The following is a 26032-nucleotide window of genomic DNA, read 5'->3' as shown; positions in this document are numbered from 1 at the left end:
TTTCATTTTCAAATTAAAGCTTTATTTTATTTAGCAACCTTTTATTTCAAAGCTTTACTCAATAGTGTAAGTTCTCTCATCATAGTTGTGTTGTCTTTATAAGTATTCGTAATTAAATTTCTCTCTCTCCCTTTCTCTTGTAATAGTTACTAGCACTTCAATACAAGATCTCATTTTCATTTATCATTGTTATTTTAATACAAAACACTTAAGCAATTTCTCGTTCTATTTGAATCAAGGCTTGAGCAGCTGAGCTCTTGTGATTTAATTATATACATAAGTAAAATTCTTAATAAGCAAGGTAACGAAAGAACTTAAAGTTGAGCCACTTCTATTCAATGCCATAATTTTTTGGTTAGAAGTCAATTAAGGGCAATCTCCATCACTCAAAATCTCGTCTTCTAGCGATAACTAATAGTGGCATGCTTGCAATCTCCAATTTCATATTTAAGTAAATTTTCGGCCTACCAGCAAGGCTCATGGCTAATTTAGGGAGAGAACATTTTAGCATGCCCAGTGGGATATTTATGCGGAGTTAATTAGAAGTTAGATCATGGACAATCCTAATGCTTATGACTTCACTCAACATGCTTTCGGTGACTACGTCTTGCAGTAATTTTTCTATTTTTTCAACTTTAAAAATCAATAAATAAAAAAAATAGTTCCAAGACCTAATAAACGGTAGGATCACATCTAAAGGTCTTGCAACATTTTCATTCACTCGTAGGCAAAATATTTCCTAAAACTAAAAATTTCAATTTTTTTCACAAATGTGAGTTATAACCCACATTTTCCCATGAATTTTGATGATTTTTACAAGATTCAAGATAACCCAAAATTTGAGTCATTCTAGTCGCACCACACCTTTAATAAAATTAATTTAGAACATTCTTAAGATTTTCAATACCTACAAATCTCTTTGGGGGCCCACTACTAGTTTATATTCTTTTTTCTATTTTTCAATTTTAAAAATCAATAAAAATGATTTTGGAATCTAAAAAACGGTAGAATCACATCCAAAAGTCTTACAACATTTTCTTTAATTCTCACGCAAAATATTTCCATAAAGTCTTGCTTAGTGGGTGCAAAAGATCGAATTTTGTGCATGCAAAACGAGGTAGACACTACGCATGCAGAATGAGACAAACATGATGCCTATAAAACGAGACGGAATCTTTGCACACAAAATGAAAACAGATTTCTCTCACAGAAAACGAGACAGATTTTTAACGTGCAAAACAAGACGAGCTCGGTCCACAAAAAATATGACACGCAAAACTCTCTCACTGTGCCACCAAACAAGCCTGATAGACAAATAAGAGGCCTCTGCCACTGGATCCCTGTCTCCCAGCCCTAAACGCCCAGGCCCACCAAAACACACTCCCTCACTGAGCCACCGTCCAGTGCCCACTGCAAAACGCCCATCCGCTGCTGGAGAGTGATTACTCTCTGTTTTCTGCAAAACCTTCCCCCCTCTCCCTCTCCCTCTCAAAAATTATTACTGGGTTTTTGTGTTTATCATTATCCAACTGACTCATTAGCTCTGGGTCTAAACCAGTGAGGCCTATATTTTATCAATTTATTGACTTTCAAGAACCACTCATTGTCCCTCCGCACTTCTAATGCCAATTTCTTTGGATATTTGAGATCCCCGATTGAACCCACATCAAGTTTTCGAAATTACATGCTCTCTGCGTGTTCATATTATCATTTCATGCCATTTCTAGGGACCCCTGGTTTAAGTTTTGTCAAAGTTTCGCAACCCATGGATGTTCTTGCTGGATTTAAGCTCAATGTGCGTCCTTTTTGTTCAGAAAGTGTTGTAGTCGGTCAAGTTTGGATTTTGATGGGGTTGGTGACGAAGGAAAGTTAATAGAAAATGATGTCGATAAGTTGTACAAGGCGATTATGGATAACTCTCACTCGTATTGTGATATGGAGAAAGCTCTTGATCATGTTGGTTTACCATTGACTACTCCATTGGTTGTTCGAGTGCTTGATATATTGTCGTGCACGAGGTATAAGGTGAAGCAGTTTCGAATAGTTTGTGATTTACTGGATTATACGAAGACGCATGACAAGAATAACGTTCCCGTTGAGGTTCTTTTAAAGATTTTGAAGCAATACACGGAAAAGCATCTCACGTATCTGTTGTGCTAGGATAGCACCAAACCACGCGGAACCAACTCAAGCTAACCCACAGAAAATATATCAAATGAAATGCAAGAACAATATAGAAAATAACACCAAGATTTTAACGAGGTTCCTCCACAGTCAGTGTAACTGGAGTACGTCCTCGGAGCAGTAGGAGCTCACCCAATAATCCACTATCAACCAAATGGGAGTTTACAAAGTGTTGGCAATCTCACAACCCAAAAGCCCAATACACCGAATAGCTCTCACACACCAAAGAAACAAATAGAGAAAGAAATATAATGAATAATTTCTTCTCTATACATATAGCTCAAAGCTATTACAACAACAACTACTTTGGTGGATAATTACTAACCAATTGAAGCAGCAACTTGTTCTTCTCTTTGGGCTCTCTGCAAGACTACAACTCTCTGAATTTTTCTCTCTATTTTTCTCCTCTGAAAACAAAAGGGCAGCAGCTCTCTTCTCTCTCTCTCCAACACAACCGAAATGAGCTATCTGCAACTCTCCTTATTTCTATTTAAAAAGCAACCTCTCTTCTCCTTTTTGAACCAACATTCACGGGTTGAAGACAACAAAACAACTTTTCCCATTTTCCTCCCCAAAACAAGGAATGTGTTGTCCATTTTTTTTTCTTTTGTTTTGTTTAATCACCTAAAGTTTTCTTGGACATCTGTCCACTTGGCCACTTGGCCAATTATTCAACAATCTCCACCTTGGCCAAGTTCCAAAAACGCCATGATAAGCCAACCAACACAATTGACACAAAAAATCACTCCCAAACACTAGCAAGAGAACAACTCATGCCGAGTCAATTCTCCAAAACTCCTACTGCTCAACGCCTTCTTTATATAGGCAAAATGTGAGCCAAGTTCAAGCAATGAACAAACTTGGCTACACCAACAACCTTAGTCAACATATCAGCGGGGTTGTCTTTAGTTGGAATCTTCTGGAGAATGATCTCCCTTTCACCAACTACTTCACGAACAAAGTGACAACGCACATCTATGTGCTTGGTCCTCGCATGATGAACCCGATACTTAGCCAAATAAATGGCACTCTGACTATCACAATGTACCTCCACCTGCTTCTGATCAACCCCCAAATCTCTAATCAGTCCATGTATCCAAATGGCCTCCTTTATAGCTTCAGCAACTGCCATATATTCAGCCTCTGTAGTAGACAAGGCAACAGACGACTGCAAAATGGACCTCCAACAAACTGGCCCTTTAGCCATAGTAAACACATAGCCTGTAGTAGATTTCCTTCCATCCAGGTCACCTGCATAATCTGAATCAACATAACCAACAGCAAAATGACCAATACCAGAGTCATCCCTCTCAAAGCATAAACCAACATCTCGAGTACCATGGAGATACCTCAATATCCACTTAGCTGTATTCCAATGCTCTTTACCAGGATTATGCATATATCGACTCACCATGCCAACTGCATGAGCAATATCCGGTCTAGAGCATACCATTGCATACATCAAACTACCAACCAAATTTGCATATGGTATATTTTTCATTTGTAGCTTCTCTTTATCAGCTTTAGGACATTGTAGAGAACTCAATTTAAAATGAGGAGCCAAAGGGGTACTAACAGGTTTAGTTGAATCATGAACTCCAAACTTCCGAATCAACTTCTCAAGGTATTGTCTTTGATTCAAACAAACCAAACCCTTCTCTCTGTCTCTAGTGATCTCCATGCCAAGGATCTTCTTTGCTTCACCAAGATCCTTCATCTCGAACTCATTTTTCATTTGCTTCTTCAATTTCTCAATCTCTTCAACATTCTTTGAGGCAATCAACATATCATCAACATATATCAACAAATAAATGAAAGACCCATCTTGCAACTTCTTGAAGTACACACAATGATCATATTGACTTCTAGAATAATTTTGGCCTCTCATAAATTTATCAAACCTCAAATACCATTGTCTTGGAGATTGCTTCAAGCCATAAAGTGATTTCTTCAACTTGCAAAACAAATTCTCTTTCCCTTTCACTTTATACCCATCCGGTTGACACATATAGATCTCTTCATTCAAATCACCATGTAGGAAAGCCGTCTTCACATCGAGTTGCACAAACTCAAGATCATATTGTGCAACAAGAGCTAACATAATACGAATTGAGGAGTGCTTCACAACTGGAGAAAATATTTCGTTGTAGTCAATGCCCTCCTTTTGTGCATACCCTTTAGCAACTAATCTTGCTTTGAATCTCACATTGCTTTTCTCATCAGCATCTTCCTTCTTGGCATACACCCATTTGCAACCAATAGCTTTCTTACCCTTAGGCAATTTAGCTAACTCCCAAGTCTTGTTTTTCATGAGAGAATTCATCTCGTCGCCCATGGCATTGCACCACTTCTCATTTTCCTCACTCTCAATGGCTTCCTCAACATTGGATGGAATCTCATCAGTGATAATAGGAAGAGCAAAAGCAACATAGTCACTATACCGAGCTGGCTTGGTAATTTGTCTTTTTCCTCTGTTCTTGGCAATAGACTCTTGAGGTGAAACTTGCTCTTCAACTTGAATAGAATCTTCAAGTTCAACTTCTTCAACATCCTCATGGTCTCCCACTTCTTCACTTGTAGTGGCTTCGACATCAGCGGAAATAGGATTTGAAGTACTAGAGGCAACTTTCTCAAGCTCCACCTGTTGGACATCTTTCACATTCTTTTCAGAGTCTCTGAACATATTTTCTTCATCAAATGTCACATCTCTGCTGATTACAAGTTTCTTCATCTCCGGGCACCATAACCTGTAACCTTTGACACCACTACTAAAACCAAGAAAGATAGCCTTTTTGGCTCTAGGATCAAGTTTATTTTCAGTTACATGAAAATAAGCAGGTGAACCAAAAATACGAATATAATCATAATCAGTAGAAGGTTTTCCAGTCCATACCTCCATTGGCGTCTTACCCTGAACAGCAGCTGAGGGTAATCGGTTGATGATGTGACATGCATAAGTAACTGCCTCTGCCCAAAATGACTTGCTCAAACCCGACTGAGACAACATGCATCTAACCTTCTCAAGCAAGGTTCGATTCAATCTTTCTGCAACTCCATTTTGTTGTGGAGTTCCCCGGACACTAAAATGTCTCACAATCCCTTCCTCTTTGCAAACTTTAAAGAAAGGGTCGGATGTGTATTCACCACCATTATCCGATCTCAAAATCTTAATCTTTCTCCCAGTCTGGTTCTCAACCATTTTCTTCCAACCCAAGAAAATGCTCAACACCTCACTCTTGTGCTTCATAGTGTAGACCCAAGACCTTCTTGAATAATCATCAACAAAGGTCACGAACCAATGTCTACCACTCAAAGAGGGAGTCTTTGTAGGACCCCAAACATCCGAATGCACATAATCAAGAATGCCCTTCGTCTGATGTACAGCAGTACCAAACTTCACTCTAGTTTGTTTTCCCAAGACACAATGCTCGCAGAAATCAAGCTTACAAGTCGTGGCACCTTTTAGAAGACCTTGTTTCACAAGCCCTTGTAGAGCTCTCTCACCAGCATGGCCTAACCTCATATGCCACAGTCTAGTAGTATCAGAATCGGATGTGCCCATATTTTCTGAGACTACAGACGCTTCACCTGTCACAGTGCTACCTTGCAATAAATACAAATGGCCACATCGAGGAGCTTTCATCACAACAAGTGCACCATAAGTCACTTTCAATGTCTGCCCATCTGAATGAAACCTGAAGCCCTTGGCTTCCAAAGTTCCCAAAGAAATAAGATTTTTCTTCAAATTCGGTACATACCGAACACCTGTCAACTCTTTAACCATGCCATCATGCAACTTCAAACGAACTGTACCAATCCCTTTTGTTGTGCAAGGATTGTCATCTCCCATGAACACAACACCGCCATCAAACTCTTTCAAGCTTGAAAACCAATCCTTGTGAGGAGTCATATGATGAGTACAACCCGTATCCAACACCCACTTAGTAGCACAATCAAATGATGAGGAAGTGGTTAAAGCAAAATCAGAAAAATCTGTTTCAACCTCAACAACATTAGCTTCAAAACTTTCTTTGCCTTTGGTCTTCAATCTAGGACAATCTTTCTTCCAATGACCCTTATTACGACAAAAGGCACATTCATCCCTTTCCAAAGGTTTTCTACCTTTAGAGTTTCCTCTAGGTCGAGACTGTGATTTTTTCCTGCTAGAAGAGGATCTCCTCTCCGATGATCTACCTCTAACAAATAAAGCTTCAGAGGTACTATCATGATTTTTATCTCTATGCCTCATTTCATAATTCATCAAGGCATTTGACACATCTTCAAATTTCACAGTTTCTTTACCATGCATAATAGTGGTAACAAAATGCTCATAAGAGTCCGGCAAGGAATTCAACAATATTAAGGCCTTATCTTCATCCTTAATATCCTCATCTAAATTTAACAAGTCGGCAATCAACTTATTAAAAGCATCAAGGTGTCTAATCATTTTTGTACCTTCTTTGTATTGGAAGCGGTAGAGTTTTTTCTTCAAGTGTAGCCGGTTCTCTGCACTCTTCGTCATATACTTGTCTTCCAATTTTTGCCACAACACACTTGCCAAAGTCTCCCGCATCACAAAATACTTCTGAGTTTTTGCAAGGCACAACCAAATTGAAGAGCAAGCCCACAAATTTAATTTCTCCCATTCCAGTTTCGACATAGCTTCAGGCTTCTCTCCCAAGGCGGCAAGAAGATCTTGTTGAGCCAACACATCTTTAACCTCACATTGCCACATCCCGAAGTTGTTTGTGCCATCAAACTTTTCCACTTCGAACTTTGCATTTTGCACCGTAGTTCTTGCAAACCCGGAGTTGCTTCCAAAAGGATTCTCATCTTGCCCGTCTGACATCTTTGGCAACTAGACAGTACCCAAGAGCAACCAGTGCTCTGATATCAATTGTTGTGCTAGGATAGCACCAAACCACGCGGAACCAACTCAAGCTAACCCATAGAAAATATATCAAATGAAATGCAAGAACAATATAGAAAATAACACCAAGATTTTAACGAGGTTCCTCCACAGTCAGTGTAACTGGAGTACGTCCTCGGAGCAGTAGGAGCTCACCCAATAATCCACTATCAACCAAATGGGAGTTTACAAAGTGTTGGCAATCTCACAACCCAAAAGCCCAATACACCCAATAGCTCACACACACCAAAGAAACAAATAGAGAAAGAAATATAATGAATAATTTCTTCTCTATACATATAGCTCAAAGCTATTACAACAACAACTACTTTGGTGGATAATTACTAACCAATTGAAGCAGCAACTTGTTCTTCTCTTTGGGCTCTCTGCAAGACTACAACTCTCTGAATTTTTCTCTCTATTTTTCTCCTCTGAAAACAAAAGGGCAGCAGCTCTCTTCTCTCTCTCTCCCACACAACCGAAATGAGCTATCTGCAACTCTCCTTATTTCTATTTAAAAAGCAACCTCTCTTCTCCTTTTTGAACCAACATTCACGGGTTGAAGACAACAAAACAACTTTTCCCATTTTCCTCCCCAAAACAAGGAATGTGTTGTCCATTTTTTTTTCTTTTGTTTTGTTTAATCACCTAAAGTTTTCTTGGACATTTGTCCACTTGGCCACTTGGCCAATTATTCAACAGTATCTGCAGAAATTTGCCAAGAAGAAGAGGATAAGGGCGAAGACGCAGCCGGAAATCAATGCCTTGAACCTGCTGTTGGATGCTTTGTGTAAATGTAGTCTGGTTCAGGATGCCCAAGACATGTTACGGAGGGTGAGGAAAAAGGTTAAGCCTGATGCTAATACATACAACAATTTGTTTTTTGGTTGGTGTAGAGTTAGGAACCTGACTAGAGGAATGAGGCTGCTGGAAGAGACGATCCAAGAGGGTCATACACCTGATAATTTCACATACACTACTGCCATTGATGCCTTTTGCAAGGCAGGGATATAAGGTTGTGAATGACAATGAATGATGTATTGAATTACTTATGTTGTAGGCCACTTGTTTATTGAGCTGTGAACAATTTAAGTAATCAGACGGTCCTAATGAAATAAAGATTATGGAGTCTTATCCTTTACAATTGACCTAAAGAAATCTGATGGATTTCGTTAGAAAGATATAGTATCATAGTGGGACTTGAACACTTAAGTGATAGGGTTTGATTTAGCCAATAATAGGCCGTCTATGATCAAATCCCAAGGGTATATAAATACTAGGTTAAGTTCCTGCTTCCATACATTGAATTCCTCAGAATACTAAAACCTATTCATATAGTAGAGGGATATTTTGGAGTATTAGAAGGAGAAGGCAACCTTGTGAACTCATCTTTTGTCATCTGGAAGAGCCATGTCTTTTGTATTCTACAGATAAGTTCAATATATTTAGTTCATCTCTATTTTATATTGATTTGATTTGTTCGTGATCCTAATATCTTGTTGTTTTGATTTCAGAATATGTCTTACAAGGGATGGTTTCTGAGGCAGCTCAAGTTTTTGAATTCATGCGAACGAAAGGTTCTACGCTTTCTTCTCCCACCACAAAAACTTATGCAATTATGATTGTGGCTCTTGTCCAGCATGATAAACAGTGGTTGTCATCTTGATGTTTCTACATACAAGGAGCTACTTGAAGGGATGTTTGGCCGGGAAGGTGGTGGAGGCTTGTAAGTTTTTGCAAGAGATGGGGAACAAAGGTTACCCTCCTGACATAGTTACATATAACTGTTTTCTCAAGGTCCTTTGTAACAATAACAAGAGAGATGAAGCACTTAGGCTTTACGGAAGGATGATAGATGGAGGTTGTATGCCTAGTGTGCAGACTTATAACATGCTGATTTCAATGTATTTTGAGATGAGTGATCCTGATGGAGCATTTGAGACTTGGCATGAGATGGATAAGAGGGGCTGCGCACAGGACACTGGTACTTGAATGATGATTGAAGGGCTTTTTTATTGCAATAAAGTGGAAGATGCATGTTGCCTATTGGAAGACGTTGTAAACAAGGAAATGAAATTGCCTTACAGCAAGTTTGATTCGTTTCTGATGGAGCTTTCAGTGGTTGGTGATCTTCGATCCATTCACAGGCTTTCGAGTCGTATGAGAAAGTTCTATAATCCTTCTATGGCAAGACATTTTGCATTGAACCAGAAACGGAAGAGCATGAGTTTGAGAGAGAGCTGATGAAGTTTATACCAATTTCCCTGATGTTTTGAGATAAAATCTTGATGTTGTACCAGGTCAGCTATGCCTTGGGCTGGAACTGGAGTGAATGTAGTTCAAACCCAACATGGAGAATTTTCTGCCAACAAGTCCCGAATGTTGTATTTTGGATTGTTTTTGCGAAGGATTACGGAAGGAGGATTAGTATGTTGGATAGTGGCCAAATTAGGCTAGGAAACAAAACAATATTGATGAGGGAACATCATGATGAGGATTATGTTTCCTTGTTTTGTGGCTTGATTTGTTCCTTATTTTGTGGCTTGATTTGTTCCTTGTTTTGTGGCTTTTTCAAAGCCATAATTATTTGGCTTTCGGGTGGAAGAAAGGAGGAGAAGAAAAGGGGCTGATTTTTATTTAAATGCTTGCCGAGGGAGAAGGTTTGGAAGAGGAAAAGCATCCAAAGAGATGGTGAGAGCATTTGGCTCTACCATGGGCACGGGTGAGAGAAATCAAGAGAGCTAGAGTGAAAGGTCTCTTGTGAAAGAACTCTTGGGGTAGAGTGAGGCTATTGGGAAAATTCTGTGAGTGGGTGTACAAGGGATATGGGATTGGGTTATGTCGATTTAACTCATGTGTAACTTGTACTGTTTTTCTCATAGTGAAGAGCAATATCTCTCCGAGGACGTAGGCAGGTTTTTGCCGAACCTCGTAAATTTCTCGGTGTCTTTATTTCTTGTATTTTAAACTATTGAACTGTGGGTTTGTATGTTGGTGAAGATAATCAGCCAAGGCACAACAATTGGTATCAGAGCTTTGTTGGAAGCTTTGGTTCATTGAAGGTTCAGATTTATTATTCACCATGATGACTACAAACATGTCGTTTTCAGTTGAGAAGTTTAATGGGAAGGGCAGTTTTACTCTCTGGCAGATGAGAATAAAGGATGTCTTAACTCAACAAGGCTTGGTTAGAGCTTTGAAGGGAAAAGATGGGAAGCCTAAAGAAATGACAGATGACCAGTGGGAGGAGCTGGAGTCGCGTTGTGTTAGCACGATTCGACACTGCATAGCTGATAACATTATCAACAATGTTATGGATGAAGATTCTGCGCCTGCACTGTGGGAGAAGTTGGAAAAACTCTATATTGCTAAGAGTTTGACCAAGAAGTTACATCTGAATAGGAAGCTGTACAAGCTGAAGATGGATGAAGGCGGGAATCTCATGGACCACATGAATGTGTTCAATGGATACTTGGATCAATTGAGGAAAGTTGATGTTAAGGTTGAGGAAGAAGATAAAGCCCTCTTACTTCTTACCTCACTTCCAGATTCGTATGAGAATCTTGTGACAACCTTATTGCATGGAAAAGATACAGTAAGTTTGGAGCAGGTGTAGGCTTCTTTGGTGTCTTATGATACACAAAAGAGGAAGACCATTGTTGATGGTGGGCACGAGACTGCTTTAGCTGTTCAAGGTTGGAATCATGGAAGAAAATTGGGAGGAGGATTTGAGAGAGACAGCAGGTTCAAATCAAGCTCCAAAGGCAAGGGACCACAATGCTATGACTGCAAAGAATTCAGGCATAAAAAGATAAATTGTCCTTTGAGAAAAAGAAAGGATGATCTTGGTCCAGGTAGCAGCAATTTTGTGGCGGAAGACTTCGAGTATGCCCTCTAGGTACTCAAAGCAACACATCTCCTGGTGATGTATAGTCTCAAGTGTTGCAGGGGTTTTGCAGCAAGTGGAGCTATGGGATTCACAGGTGATGAGATGGTCCTGAAGAATGAGAAGTGTGAGGAATGTTTGTCTGGCTCGACGGGTGTTGCTGGAAATGGGTGCACTGACAAGTTTCCAAGTTGCAGACAATGAAGAAGAGGAAAACCTGCTGGAGGAGACGAGGATGTGTCGAGATCCTGTCTGGAGCTAAATGTTTTTTTTTTTGCTTGCAGCAGCTGCACATGCATTGGCAGTGACTAAATCGAAACAGGACCAACGAGGTTGATTCAGAGTGTGCATGCTGGTATGTAAGGCCAATGGACTTTGGTACAGTTTGAGTCGAGGTGGAGATCATTATGAGTACCAGAAAGTTTGGGGAATTTGATTTAGTTACCGTTGTCCTTAGTTTGTACTTTGGGTGCTTATGGTGAGTGTTGATTCGAGTCTCTGTGATGTTTTCGAATTTGGCCAAGGTGGAGATTGTTGGATAGTGGCCAAATTAGGCTAGGAAACAAAACAATATTGATGAGGGAACATCATGATGAGGATTATGTTTCCTTGTTTTGTGGCTTGATTTGTTCCTTATTTTGTGGCTTGATTTGTTCCTTGTTTTGTGGCTTTTTCAAAGCCATAATTATTTGGCTTTCGGGTGGAAGAAAGGAGGAGAAGAAAAGGGGTTGATTTTTATTTAAATGCTTGCCGAGGGAGAAGGTTTGGAAGAGGAAAAGCATCCAAAGAGATGGTGAGAGCATTTGGCTCTACCATGGGTACGGGTGAGAGAAATCAAGAGAGCTAGAGTGAAAGGTCTCTTGTGAAAGAACTCTTGGGGTAGAGTGAGGCTCTTGGGAAAATTCTGTGAGTGGGTGTACAAGGGATATGTGATTGGGTTATGTCGATTTAACTCATGTGTAACTTGTACTGTTTTTCTCATAGTGAAGAGTAATATCTCTCCGAGGACGTAGGCAGGTTTTTGCCGAACCTCGTAAATTTCTCGGTGTCTTTATTTCTTGTATTTTAAACTATTGAACTGTGGGTTTGTATGTTGGTGAAGATAATCAGCCAAGGCACAACATAGTAGAGCTGCTAGTTGAGGGTGATGAGAAAGTGGAGAAAATGCGTGATGAAAATTCAGAAATCAACATTGTGTTTCTGACACGCCCCGACCCCGATATTCCCCGAATACTAAGATAAGCACGTGCTGGCCGACACCCGAGGGTGACGAAAGCCATTTATTAAGTGCAAATGCTGAAAATAAGGACCGTGTTCAGAGCACACCTCTAATCTAGAACACTAGAAGAAAATAATATAAAATTGAATGAAACAAAGGAGTGGGTCCTACACTGAGAGAACTCGAAGATGCCGATGCGGAAGTGCCTGGATGTCGGGATTGTATGCCTCGATTCTAAGTCCTGAAGGGGGCGCAAAACAAACATGAGTGGACCAAGTTGATATATATAATAAAATAGTTATCAACATACTAACCCCCAGGTTTTATGAAAACACAAATATAATGATAAACATAGGTTTTCCGAAACCTAGCATGTCGTGCAATATCTCAAATCATCATTCGCATAAAATAGTAATCACTAGTGAATGTCCGATATAACACTTCAGGCCCCATGCCGGCTCCCCGTCTCTGAGCACACAGTCAGAGGAAAATGCACTTCAGGCCCCTTGCCGGCTCCCCGTCTCTGAGCAGACAGTCAGAGGAAAACACACTCCAGGCCCTATGCCAACACCAAACCGTCGCCCGAGACGGACCGGATCTATCCCTACGTCCTGTAGCGGAAAGGATCACTAGGTAAGTACAAAACCAGTGAACAGACATATATTGAAAATCAACTTCATAGTATAAAGTCATCCATCATCTATACTATAAAGAAGTGTTCTAAACATGTTCTAAATATCATATCGTCATCCATAAGATATTCTATAAGAACATGGGTTATAGGAAAAATAGTAATAATTCAAACTAGCCTCAGTAAACATGTTATCTCAAAACGTTTCATAAAACATAATCATCAAATCATGCTTTTCATGTATGCATTTATACTATGAAAACATGCATTTTTAGAAGGGGTCCACTCACAGTACTTAGCTGCCGAAGAGCCACGCAACTAGCGAAGACGGAAACGCCACAATTAAACGCCCCTAAACACATAAACGGTACATTTAGTCAAACACTACTCAAACGATTGAATTTGGGAAAACGAACATCGGAAACGGGTTCAGGACGTCGAAATTAGCCTAGGAGGGGTCCCGCACGAAAATCCAAAAAGTCAACGGTCAAAGTCAACGTTGATCGTTAACCCAGTCAACGGTCAACGGGTCAAGTCAACGGGTCAGGGTTACGGGTCAACGGGTCAGGGCCTTAGGGTTTTGGGTTAGGGTAATTGGGTTTAGGTTTTAGGTGGGTTGGGTTTGGGTTAGAAGGAAAGTGGGTTTGGGTTTGAAACCTCATGGCCCAATGCCCCAATTAAAAGGGTAATGGGTTTGGGCTTGCAACCAGGGTTTTGGGCTTGGCAGGAAAGGCCCAAAGGCCTTGGGTTTGGAGTTCGCCGGATTCCAAGGAGGGGGAAGGCCGGATTTCGGAAAATAGCGAGACGAAGAGGTTGATACCTCGCATTTCGGAAACTGGGTAAGATTCAATTAAGTGTAACTTCTTCAATACTCAATGAAATTAGGTGAAACAAAAAGGAAAGTTGTAGTACTCAGCGAGACGAAGAGATTGATACCTCGTACGCCGGCCAACTCGCCGTGGTTTGGCCGGAAATTGCCTCGAAAGGGGCGGTGCTCGCTGGAAAACTGGGAAATGTCTCCGAGGTGGTTTCTTCATGGTTTGACGTCCAAAACACAACCACGGGGTTAGAAAAGAGCTATAGGTGTGGGCATGGGTGTGTATGTGTGTGTGTGTGTGTGTGTGTGTTCTTGTCGGAGGAAGGAGCACCGAGAGGGGAGGGATGGAGAAATCAGAGGAAGAAAGAGAGAAGAGAGAAGAGAGACTTTTCAGAAAAAAACAAAAGAAAGGGAAAAGGAACCGGGACACAAGACAGGGGGTGGGCCCCTTGGGCTCACCAATTAAGGTTCAAAAACAATTTTAAAAAGGAAGGTATCCCCCAAACTTAGTGAAAATACAAAAATACCCATTTTCTTACGTAAATTCCGGGATGGGTTGTTACAGTTTCTGCCTTGGTTCCAATGATGATTGATATATAGGTCCGAGATGGACAACTTGCGAATGGGCAGCCGGCACCCCCCTCACAATGGAACCAGAGGTGGGTCTCGGTCATACAATAATACAAGGACGTCTCGGTCCTGTGTTGCCGGACGGACAAGTGATCCGACTGCTAGACACGAGAGAATAGAATTTTTAAGTAGAGGGAAACTTCAAGGGATTCGATAGAACTTCAAACACTATTCCATTGGAAAATCTCATTAAATTAAAGTTGCCAACGTTCCCAAACATATAATTTGCAACAAATAATAAAGATTAAGTAGATGATACAATTTAAATTTAAATATATGTATTATGTTGTCGGTCAGTATTTTTCTTAATTTGAAATGAGAGGTTTTAGGTTCGAATCTTGTGAATGACTATCAAATTAAGTTATCCATTGTGTGGTTTAATCGAATTCCCCATTTTCTTAGTATAAAAATATCGATTTATTAAAAAAAAAAAAAAATATATATATATATATATATATATATCATGTTTTAAAATTTAAATTTAATGCGATTGTAAACAAACAGGGTCATAATGGGAACTTCGCATAAGTTGATGATACATTTTCCCGCCCCATGTGGAAAAAGAGGGAAGAATGACATTTTCCCGCCCAAAACGCCGCTGAAACCCCGTACCTTTAGGTTTAGCTCTTACCAATCCAGAGAGAGAGAGAGAGAGAAATGAGCAGCTCGGGGAGGAAGAAGGTGCAGAGGAAGTGCAAGATCAGAGGGTACACGCTTGACCCGGACGCCGTCGACGAGATCCTCTCCTTCGCGTCCAATTTCGACGACTCTGCTCCCGACGACGATGCCATCGATCTCCTCCTCGACTTCCTCGAGACCCAACCCCGTAATCCCCCCATTTTTTCTTCCAATTTTCACCTTTTCTTCATCATTTTCAATTTCCTCTTCTTCTTCTTCCTAAACAAATGATTGCGTCTTTTTCTTGGGGATTGCAGGAAAGGACAAGGAGACGGTGCACCGCCTCGTTACCAAACTGTCGCGTGCTGATGCGGCCGTCTACGACGGCGATGATGACGGTGGTGGTAGTACCTCTGAACCTGATTGGCACATAATTGATGCCTTCAAGGTCCCAAAGTTCCGATACGATCCCATCAAGAAAAGTTTCTACAAGTATGTTTCTTTTTGGCCAACCAATTCATTAATTCTTTGTAACGTGAATGTCTTCAACAGGCTAATGTGTTTTTCTTTTCGTTTTTCGGGTTGATTTTAGGCATACTGGGAGATTATCTATTCATGGCGAAGCATCGGCTAAATCGGCTCTGTACAAGGATAGGTTTCTCTTGCTCTCCCAGATTATCTCTCGCCAAAAGGAGTTTTCCAGACCAGCATTTGGTTCTAAATCGTCGGATTCAGGTCGCCGCGAGGTTGGTACTCACATTTTCTTTCTTTGAGCAACTCTGATTGGGGTCCTTTAAGCGCCAAGGTTGAATTGAATAACTTTATATATATGATATGCTGGTCAGATATCTCCAATTCAGTCTCTGATTGGGCAAACCGGAAGGAGATGGGTGATGGGTCTGATATCTCAGTTGGAGGATGGCCATTTTTACTTGGAAGACCTTTCTTCGTCTGTGGAAATCGACTTATCGAATGCAATATCCTTTACGCACTCTAATCATTGATAACCTCAGTGTTGATTTTATGACCCTCATTGATTCCGTGTCTTTTTGATAGAGACTCAGTTGTGCCATGAGTTATGGCTATGCCTGAATCGTAAACTCCAAAGTTGAGGTTCAGTCAAATGAAAAGTGTTAAATGATCATTTTCTTTGACAATGCATACCAGATAACTGCAGGGTTTTTCGTGGAGAACACAATAGTTGTCGCAGAAGGTGAGATGCTTTTAGAGGGTGTCTTTCAGGTTAGCTAACATCCTTTGCTTCTCTACACTCTTAATAAAAACCGCACATACTTTTACTAGAATTTAGTTTTCAAAATACCAGTACTTAATATCTTGTAATTCCCAAGGTAGAACATTTATTAGCTCCTCCTCCGAACTACTTATTCTCACCTAGCGAGAGGCTGAATTTTCATATCATAATGTGGTAATCGATTTAGCTAATCACTTATTTTGTTTGTGAAGGTGATTACTTGTGGATTTCCTCCGCTTGAGCCCAGAGACGAGTCCCTCCAATTTATTGCGGGGAATGACTTTTTTGGTAGTAGTTCTCTAACAGAAGAGGAGACTGTATCCTAAAATTGCTGTAGTCATTTGGACTTGTTCAAAATTTTGTAAACATAGCTGGTATATGATTGTTGAACTTTATAGACTAGCCAAAGGATATTGTGGATATATAGTTTCCTTTACACTTTAAACAGCTTAGACTTGCAAAGTTGGATAGGACAGTAGCTAATGACAATGTTGTCATACTATCTGACGTTTGGCTCGACGATGAAGAGGTGACTAACATTCTTTTTCTTATGAAATATGCTAATGACTTGTATATTTTCGCAGAGTTTCTCAACATTACGTTGATAATTCTTTTCTTATTTGACAAGGCTATGGGAAAGCTAGAGACAGTATTCAGTGCCTTTGAGGATGAAGAATTTGTACCATGCTTATTTGTTCTCATGGGGAATTTTTGCTCTCGCCCATGTAATCTTGCTTTTCATTCTTTCTCCAGTCTCAGGTCAGGAATATTTTGATAAGATTTATTTTGTTACTCTGGATAGTCTTTTCTGTCTCACGTCAGTATACGCAATACTGAGCTCCCTAGACCTGCAGGTTGCAGTTTGGCAAGCTAGGGAAGATGATTGCAGCCCATCCACGGCTAGTAGAGGGTAGTTGTTTTCTATTTATCCCAGGTCCTGATGATGCAGGTATACGACGCTTGTTTTAATATGCTGCTCCAAAGATAAAAAGTCTTTCTTAAAAACTGTGCGTAGAGTCTGGGTACATACTTGATTAATCTGTGCTTTTTGATAATTTCAGGCCCTTCAACAGCTCTGCCCAGGAATGCCTTACCAAAATATTTAACGGAAGAGCTTCAAACTCACATTCCAAATGCCATATTTTCCAGTAATCCTTGCAGGTATGTGTTTTCTGAGCACTGATTCAGTTGGCTACAATAAATTCCAAGACAAAAGAATTTATCTCTCACCAGGGTACCTTGTGGTTCTTGAGATACAAAGTTTCTTCTGTGCTTGTATTTTCAGTGGTCCTGCTGATCAATGACTTACCATTCTTGAATGCAGATTAAAGTTGGGTACCAAGGAGGTTGTATTTTTCCGTCAAGATCTGCTCTACAGAATGCGTCGTTCCTGTCTGGTTCCCCCTTGTACAGTAGAAACTGATGATCACTTTGAGCATGTAACATCTCTCCCTCTCTATCTATCTAACATTGTCAATATCTTGTTGACTAACGTGCATGATCACCAAGGAAACTTAACGGGTTCTCGATTTTTCATTTTGTCACAGCTTGTTGCCACCATAACCCATCAATGTCATCTCTGCCCACTCCCTCTTACTGTACAACCCATCATTTGGAATTACGATCACTCGCTTTACCTCTATCCGACTCCCGACACGGTAATTCTAAGATTCGATCTGGCTTTCAATTTTTTTTTTTTTCAGTTTTGATTTAGTTTAGGTGCTCTAAATTTTGGGAGGTCTAAGATTTCTTTTATTCTTTGATCTTGCTGTGCAGATAGTTTTAGGTGACAGAAGTGACCAGAAGGCTTTCAAATACACAGGAATCACTTGTTTTAATCCTGGTTCCTTCTCAAGTGATAGTACCTTTGTGGTATTCCGTCCCTGCACCCAGGAAGTCGAACTGTCGTCCTTGTAGTCACAATTCATCTGTCGGTTAGCGAAATTAGCACTTGGAATCAATAACATGATGTCATGTGTTTTAAGTTTCTCACATAGCATTGCTTGATTAATTTTAGAAACTGCTGACTTGGCATGTCCACTTCATGTGAGCCGTCCCGATTTAGCGTTAGAGGTACCACTTTGTATTTACCATCATGAATCATGATGTTTTGACTGGAACATCAAAATCAGAGGTAGCAGGGTTTTACAAATAATTACATTCTTTGTGGAAATACAACGTGGCAAAGAGCTCGACATTTCAAACATGCACCTAACTTGAACATTTACTGCTGCTGTAAACTTAGTGGCCTCAGCTAATTTCATTGAATTTACAGCTAACCGTACACTTATGTTTTAGGTGAATTCTGAAAAGGAATATGAAGTCACATCACGAGATACTAAATTTATATGAATTTATGTCTGTTAGTTATCTAACTATTTGACCTTTCGTTAAATTGAACGTAGGACACGTTTTTAGACAGTGTAGAAGCCACACTTATACTATTATAACCAAAATGTGTGATGAGTTGTTTTGGAATATGAAAAATTGATTTCAAAACTTTATAACGCAATGTGAAAAGAAAAATTAAAACATTGTGATTGATTTTAAAAGTTACTTCAAACTTGAAAGTAAAAAAAACTGATGCTGTACCCTTGAGTATACCTAAAGATTCATAATTTCCTAGTGGTAATATTTCTGTAAATGAAAGATTAGGGAGGATGTCCATTAGTCAAATTTCAACATGAAAAATGTCGGAATCATGTTGGACTTGTGAGCTTATTGCGTCAATCAACACTTCAGCCGAAAGAAATGGTATCTCTAGTGCATTTTTTACATTGAGCACTAGCCACTTATATACTTTCCAACTAATACTATGTACTAAAGTTTTCTTCAACAACAATTCTAATACAATAGTGGAAGCTCCATTTATAAACCTAATCAAGTCAAGAATTGGCCACAACTGCTTGTGTTTTTCAAACAGAAGTGTTATTGTTAGTGTTGGAATCAGGATTTTATGTGAGGAGGGTCTCACATAAATATTAAAAATTAATAAATATAAGCAGATAATATTTACAAAACTATTAAGCAAAACATCATAATATATTTTTCTCAATACAAGGAACCAAACAATCATTCATCTACAAATCACTCATATATTCAAGTGATATTACCATCATATTAGTTCAACTTATGATATAAAATATATTATAAAAAGTTTATATAGTATTATATAATATTCATAATGTATAATAAAATACTTATACAATATTTTAAGGGAATTGTTATTGGCACTCCAAAATTCTTATTCTACACTCCAAACTTTCTATATTTGGAAAGAAAAATACACTTGTGAGGAGTGTAAAATGAGATTTTTGGAGTGCCAATAACATTTCCCTATTTTAAATATAAAAATTTGATTGCGTAAGTTGCTCTTCACAATATTGAGCAGAAAGAGATTTTACAAACCTTATACTTGTTAGTTGAATTAATTTGAAATTAGGAATTTAAAAAAATATATGATTCAAGAAATGGGAAGGAGAATAGGCTGAATAGCTTTGGAGTTTTGGGTCTGTGTTGCTGCTTGGCTGCTCCTAGGTAAAAAGATAAAAAAAGGTTTTCTTTTCCTATACAAATTGAACGGTGGGTGGTTAATGAAGGGTTTTATAACAGAAGTGAGGATGGCCCCGGACCCATCCTCGTCCTTTCTTCCCTCCGTCCCTCGTTATTGGCCCTCTAAAAGATCATCATCTATCCATTTTTATAAAACACCAAAGAACGATATATCACATTTTAAGGAGTGCATCATCTTCTTATGAAGTGCTGGTAACAATTCTTTAGTATCATTGTCAACTATCCGCTTTTTACCTTTTAATTTATATAGTGATTCAATATTTTCTTATGATTAATCATAGTCCTATTGCTAATTGGCTATATATAGAAATGCAATCGCTTCTCAGTTGGACAACCGACAGAGTGAAGTTAGTTAACTAATTAATTAAAGGTGTACAATTTGGTCCTAATTTTGGTAGCCCAGCCAGGAACTGGATTAGAAAATGCAAAGGTGCTATATAACATCAAGGTTAGTACAAGTACATATCCATTTTAAAGGAATGTATATATATCCTAGCTAAGCTACCCAAACAATGACATGCATGAAAGTTCACATATATGATATATCCCTGTCCTCTACCTAATAATACCCTAGAACTAACTCAAAAAAAAGTGAATTGCACTCAACGAGCACCTGCAATTTATTTCCACAAATATAGTTATATATATATATATATTTGGGTGTTGTGATCAGCCTGAATTAAACATAAAACCTTGTTTATATTCTAAATTAATTATTCGTTGAGTCAAGACTTGTTGAAAGCTGATTCTTGACCTTGACATTTGTACAACAAACAATAAGGAAGTTTAACTGTAATATTAAAATAGCGAAAAGAAGTTATAGTAGTATAATATATATATATATATATATATATATATGTATATATGTATGTGGTTTGGTAGGTAGGTGTACTCTTCATTGATCGTGATTAGTGGATAGCTCGATCAAGAAACAAAAGAAATCCCTTGGAATGGTTCATAAGTTGGGTTTGGGCAGTTTTACAGATGGGAAGTTTATGTTACTTCTGGAACCAGAAACCCTAGCTTTATCCCGTCTTAGTTAGGTGAGTGTCAAATCCTTACTCCTTATGATCAGTTAAGGGGACTAATTAACGGCCTTAATCAGGATTTGGTTAAACTTTGCAGAAACGGGCTTTGAGTGAGAGAGACAGACAGAAATCTAGAATCACAGAACAAGACAAAGTTATAGAGAATGCTACCAGCTACCTACCGTATATTTATATATATGGTAAGGTGGACAAGACCACTTTGAACTAAGGTCTGTGTGCGTTAAAAGTTCTTCACAACATTCCTTCAAAGCGGAATTTCTGTATCCCCTATATTTTTACCCTAAGAAGAGCAAGAATTATATCATTATTCTTACCAATCCCAACAGTTACATGGATGGTCAAGGATCATGCCTTCATTCCTTTATGTACATCTATGTATAATGTATGATATCGAGTTCGATGGATTTCATTTATAGGGTTACTTTTTTTACAGCAAGCATTAGGCTTCAAGGATTAGGATTTCTTTAAAAGTAGGTTAATTACATTTTACTATACAATACTTGTGGAACAAGAAATCCTAACTAGTTTATTTTATCACTAATGAACAAAAAGAATAAACTTCAGGGTTACAAGGGACTTTAACAATAACAAGAAATCGATATTGCTCATGATTTTATGTTAAACTCTTGTTAACGTAAAAGAGATTGAAGTTCTGGTAAGCAGCAAGTAAACAGTAATTAAACAACTCTTGGAATGAGTTTGATACCATTGCTCACTGCCATTAGAAAAGTAGGTGAAACTGGTGAACAGTGTGAAGAACTCTACAATCAATGACTTTTAATCAGTTTGGATTTTCAATTAACAAATTATATATGGACGAATCTAGATAGCATGCATCTTCAAAATTCCTCATGGATGATCCATATATTCAAAATTTTACTCCATAAATTAATTAAGTGATCTGTCAACAATACTTAATTTGCAGCAGATATACACCATTAATTCAACAAATCTTTGTGCATAAATCTGTGTGTGTGTGTGTGAGAGAGAGAGAGAGAGAGAGAGAGAGAGAGAGAGAGAGAGCTAGGTAGGTGATGAAGAAACAGCATGCTGAGCTACTGGTGAGATTTTCCAATGTCAAGCGCAGTGTAAGGTGGGTGAAGATGGAGGATGTGTTTCCTGGCCCTTACTTTTTTTACAAGCAATTTAGATGATCTCCTTACTTGGGAGAATGGTTAGGCCAACGGTCATAAGAATGGCTCCTGTCCTTACAAATTAATATCAGGAAAACTAATTAGTTTCCTTGATTCTGTGCAGTTTGGATGTTGGGTCACACCAACATGCTCAATAATTTTTTTTTTTTTTTTTTTTTTTTTTGAAAAATGCTAGGGAGACTATCTTTTTAGATTATATTTTGTAAACCACATGATATGGTGGTTGATGGCTCTTCAAAGAAAGACCCTTGAAACTCCTATTTTTCAAACAAAAACCCAACTAATATTTAACATTCAAATAAAACCCAAATTTCAAATAGACTACCATGTAGATAAATATATAACCAATTATTATTTACAACTTATGCCACAAAACCCTAATTATGTTAATAAATATTATTACTCACTCTAATTATGATTAGCAATTAACCCCATATGAAATTTTTACCTTTTTTTTTTCATAAATATTATTAACATATATATATATATATTAATTTACCCATATTCATAAACAATTATAGGCATATTTTTTGTATGAAAAAAGGATCCTTTGTATAATCAGTTATTTTGCATCATATAATATTGTTTGATAAAAAAAAAGAATCAATTAATATTCTTTTATTTTGTAGGTAAATTATTTTATACAGATTACTACATACATTAGCCATTTTGATTTGTTCTTATATGTGCCTGTCAAAAAAAATTTATCTATATTTATATTTAAGGTATAAGTAAATTAATTTTTTATAAGAATTAAACAATAGGTAAATTATATTGTAGTTATATTATGTTTCTAAAAACAAAAGGAAAATTGAAATTCATAAACAAAAAGTAGTAGATATATTATCTTTTCAATCAAATTATATTCCTTTATTTTGTAGGTTAATTTTTTTAAAGCATTATTACATATACTGGGCACATTTTACTACTAATATATATATGAGTGTGTGCGCGTGCGCGCAAATATATATTAGTTTAGTAGGAATTATATATTGTAGGTGCATTATGTTTGTACAAAAAAAAAAAGAAAAAAAAAAGACAATAGTTAAATTAAAATTCATAAACAAAAAGTAGTAGATATATTATTTTTTAATCAACTTACATACCTTTATTTTGTAGGTAAATAATTTTACATGCATTATTACATATATTGGGCACATTTTAGTAATATACATATGTCACATCCCGGCCCGGGCCCCCATTACATCCCGGGCTCGACTCCACCGAAGTACGATATTGTCCGCTTTGGGTCTCGACCATGCCCTCACGATTTTATTTCTGGGAACTCACACGAGAACTTCCCAGTGGGTCACTTATCTTGGGAATGCTCTCGCCTGAACTCGCTTAACTTCGGAGTTCCTATGGAATCCGAAGCTAGTAAGCTCCCAAAAAGCCTCATGCTACGTAGAGATGAGAATATACATATAAGACTTAGAGAATCCACCCCCTGGGCGATGTGGGATGTTACAATTCACCCCTTTTCGTCGGCACACTTCCTGCCAGGGATTGGCTCTGATACCAAATTGTCACATCTCGGGCTCGACTCCACCGTAGCACGATATTGTCTGCTTTGGGCCCCGACCACTCCCTCACGGTTTTGTTTCTGAGAACTCACACGAGAACTTCTCAGTAGGTCACCCATCCTGAGAATGCTCTCGCCTGAACTCGCTTAACTTTGGAGTTCCTATGGAACCCGAAGTCAGTGAGCTCCCAAAAGGTCTCGTGTTAGGTAGAGATGAGAATATACATATAAGACTTAGATGATCCACTTCCCTGGACGATGTGAGATGTTACAATATATATATATATATATGTATATGTGTGTGTGTGTGTGCGCGCGCGCGCGCGCGCGCAATTATATTTTATTATAACAAATGTAGATAAATTAATATTGAATCAAATAACATTTTTTAATTTTGTAGGTAAATTATTTTGCATGTATTATTACATATACTGAGAATATTTTATTACTAACACATATGTCCAAATAATTTACCTATGTTTTTATGTAAATTACTCCATAGTTCCCTTTCAGTTTCCATATGGTAAGATGACGAGATTAAATTAAAATTGTCTAATTTATGCAAATTTGGAAAACAATTATGAAATCTTAAGGAAAGTATAACATTAATGTTTATTTATTTATTTTTTATTTTTGCCAGAAGCATTAACATTCAATTTGTTAAGATATATTAATATGCAATGAATTTAAACATTAATTCATTTTTTTCATTAATCCCTCCCTTCAAATCTGCATAAAATTAAATGTATACATTAAAATTGTAAGTAGGGATATTTTAGGCATCTGGAAAATGCAAAATGTGTAAAGTCAAACAAAATTAATGAATTTTTTTATATGGAGCCGAGTCATTGGATTTTATTCTAGTAAAAAGACTATGTCAGGTTTTATGTAAAGAAACTTGAGTTTCAAGGGCTAAAATCATATTTTCAGTTTATTTTAACAAATTAAAGAACAAATTCCAACTATCAACTGACATATCATGTCGTGTACAAAATATGGTCTAAAAAATTCTCTCTTTTAACATCTATTTTCTTTTTTCTTTTTCTTTTTTAAGTAGGGGGTCTACACCAGTATGCTCATACTTTAATTACATATATGGATATGGCTACAATCGGAGAGAGATGTGACATCCCGTCCCGAAAATATCGAAAACTCACGTGTGAAATGACTACTTTGCCCCTAGTTAGTTCTTTTACGTTTATTGGTTGTTTTGTGTGGTGTTGGCATGTGTTGGGCCACACACTCACACTGTCACTCTCCCTAACCCTCTGTCCCTTTCCCTGTCTCTCTCCCGAGCTCCCTTTTTCCCATTTCCCTTGAAAACGTACGGACATTCACCAAAACCCAGCAAACACCCACAGATCGAGGGAACTAAGACCACATTCGTGATCGTGAGGCTCGTGGGAGTCCAGTCGTACCATTTTCAGGTAAGGTTATCACCGTTTTCACGTCGATTTCACGAAGTTAGTTTTGGGGTACTATTCATGCAAACATATTTTCTCACGTTTTTGGGAAAATGAAGCTCATAGGTAGCTTAGTGGTGTCCCAAGGAGTCTCGGAGTACTTCGTTTGAAGGAGTTGGACGTCGGAATCGCCGTATTCGAAGTTGGCCGAAATTGGAGTGTGGTGACAGGTAAGATCTCGTAGTTTTTGACTCTTAAAAGTTGTATGGTTGTGTTCTCCTAGTCTTAGGCTTCGTTTTGGTGCAAAAATCACGAAAATTGGTTGAAAAACGAGAGAGAAATCGAAGTTTGCAGGTTTCGCGATTTTCCGGCGCCGGCGACGGCACTGGAGGTTCGCCGGAGAAGGAGACGGAATATTCCGTCAAGTCTGACGGAATATTCCTGACGCCGTTAACGGAATCTGTCAAAACTGACGGAATATTCCTTACGGCGTCAGTTGACGCTGTCAGCGTGCCAGGCACGTGCCTGCGCGTGCGGCGGTGGAAAATTTTTCTAAAAATTTGGGTGTGATCCTGAGGTTGTGTAGAGCACGTTGGTATATTCATTTGTCCAATTTGAGCAATGTATGAGAAGTTCTTACGAGAAGTTGGTTATGTGCTTTAAAATTAACGTTTTTATAGTTGTTTCGCATATAGGTGATACGTATCCCGAGGACGAGCGTAGTCACTCGAGGCAGGGGGGCTACGACCCTTCCACATACCAGTGAGTGGGCTTTTGGTTTTCCGTATATACCTATATACTATATTTTTCCCAGAAATTGATTAAATGGTTATCAGTTATATGCCATGCATTACATTATCGTTATTCATGCATCATTGGTTACATTAGTAGTTGCATATATATATATATATATATATATATATACATATGCATATTGGGTGCTGTGGACGCACAGGTAAGTGCCAGGTAAGTGTTATCCATATTTACATTCAGTAGTGGTTTGAGATGCTTAGAGAGCTCATAACCTGCACCCTCGGTGTTAGTGCTCCCGCCCAGAGTAGGGCACAGTCATTCACGTGATGTTCACCTCCCGCACCACACGCTCAGCTTGGATCCAAGTTAGGTGCACAGTCCTGTCGTACAGACCACATTAGGTGGTTCCGACTCGTAGGTGACCCGCGATTA

The 26032-nt window shown here is 38.4% G+C and overlaps 2 protein-coding genes across 2 annotated transcripts; both read left to right on the top strand.

The window, feature by feature from the left end:
• The first annotated feature begins 553 nt into the window (after window positions 1–553).
• On the top strand, window positions 554–9337 carry LOC137710260 (pentatricopeptide repeat-containing protein At1g73400, mitochondrial-like). The gene is made up of 6 exons (XM_068449188.1): window positions 554–612; window positions 1815–2100; window positions 7796–8095; window positions 8608–8670; window positions 8789–9077; window positions 9120–9337. Exons 1-6 carry the CDS (start codon window positions 554–556, stop codon window positions 9335–9337), a joined length of 1215 nt encoding a protein of 404 aa, XP_068305289.1.
• Window positions 9338–14919: 5582 nt separating this feature from the next.
• LOC137711646 (DNA polymerase epsilon subunit B) lies at window positions 14920–18318 on the top strand. Its single transcript, XM_068450900.1, has 13 exons — window positions 14920–15102; window positions 15212–15386; window positions 15487–15640; window positions 15740–15871; window positions 16059–16136; window positions 16359–16463; window positions 16595–16675; window positions 16775–16905; window positions 17001–17095; window positions 17208–17307; window positions 17471–17585; window positions 17694–17804; window positions 17923–18318. The coding sequence occupies exons 1-13, from the start codon at window positions 14934–14936 to the stop codon at window positions 18061–18063; spliced, it is 1587 nt and encodes a 528-aa protein (XP_068307001.1). The 5' UTR covers window positions 14920–14933; the 3' UTR covers window positions 18064–18318.
• Window positions 18319–26032: the final 7714 nt, after the last annotated feature.

Source organism: Pyrus communis, chromosome 12, assembly GCF_963583255.1.
Source record: "Pyrus communis chromosome 12, drPyrComm1.1, whole genome shotgun sequence".
Lineage (NCBI taxonomy): Eukaryota > Viridiplantae > Streptophyta > Magnoliopsida > Rosales > Rosaceae > Pyrus > Pyrus communis.
The sequence above is the reverse complement of the archived record's forward strand: the minus strand, read 5'-3'. Positions and strand labels throughout refer to the sequence as shown.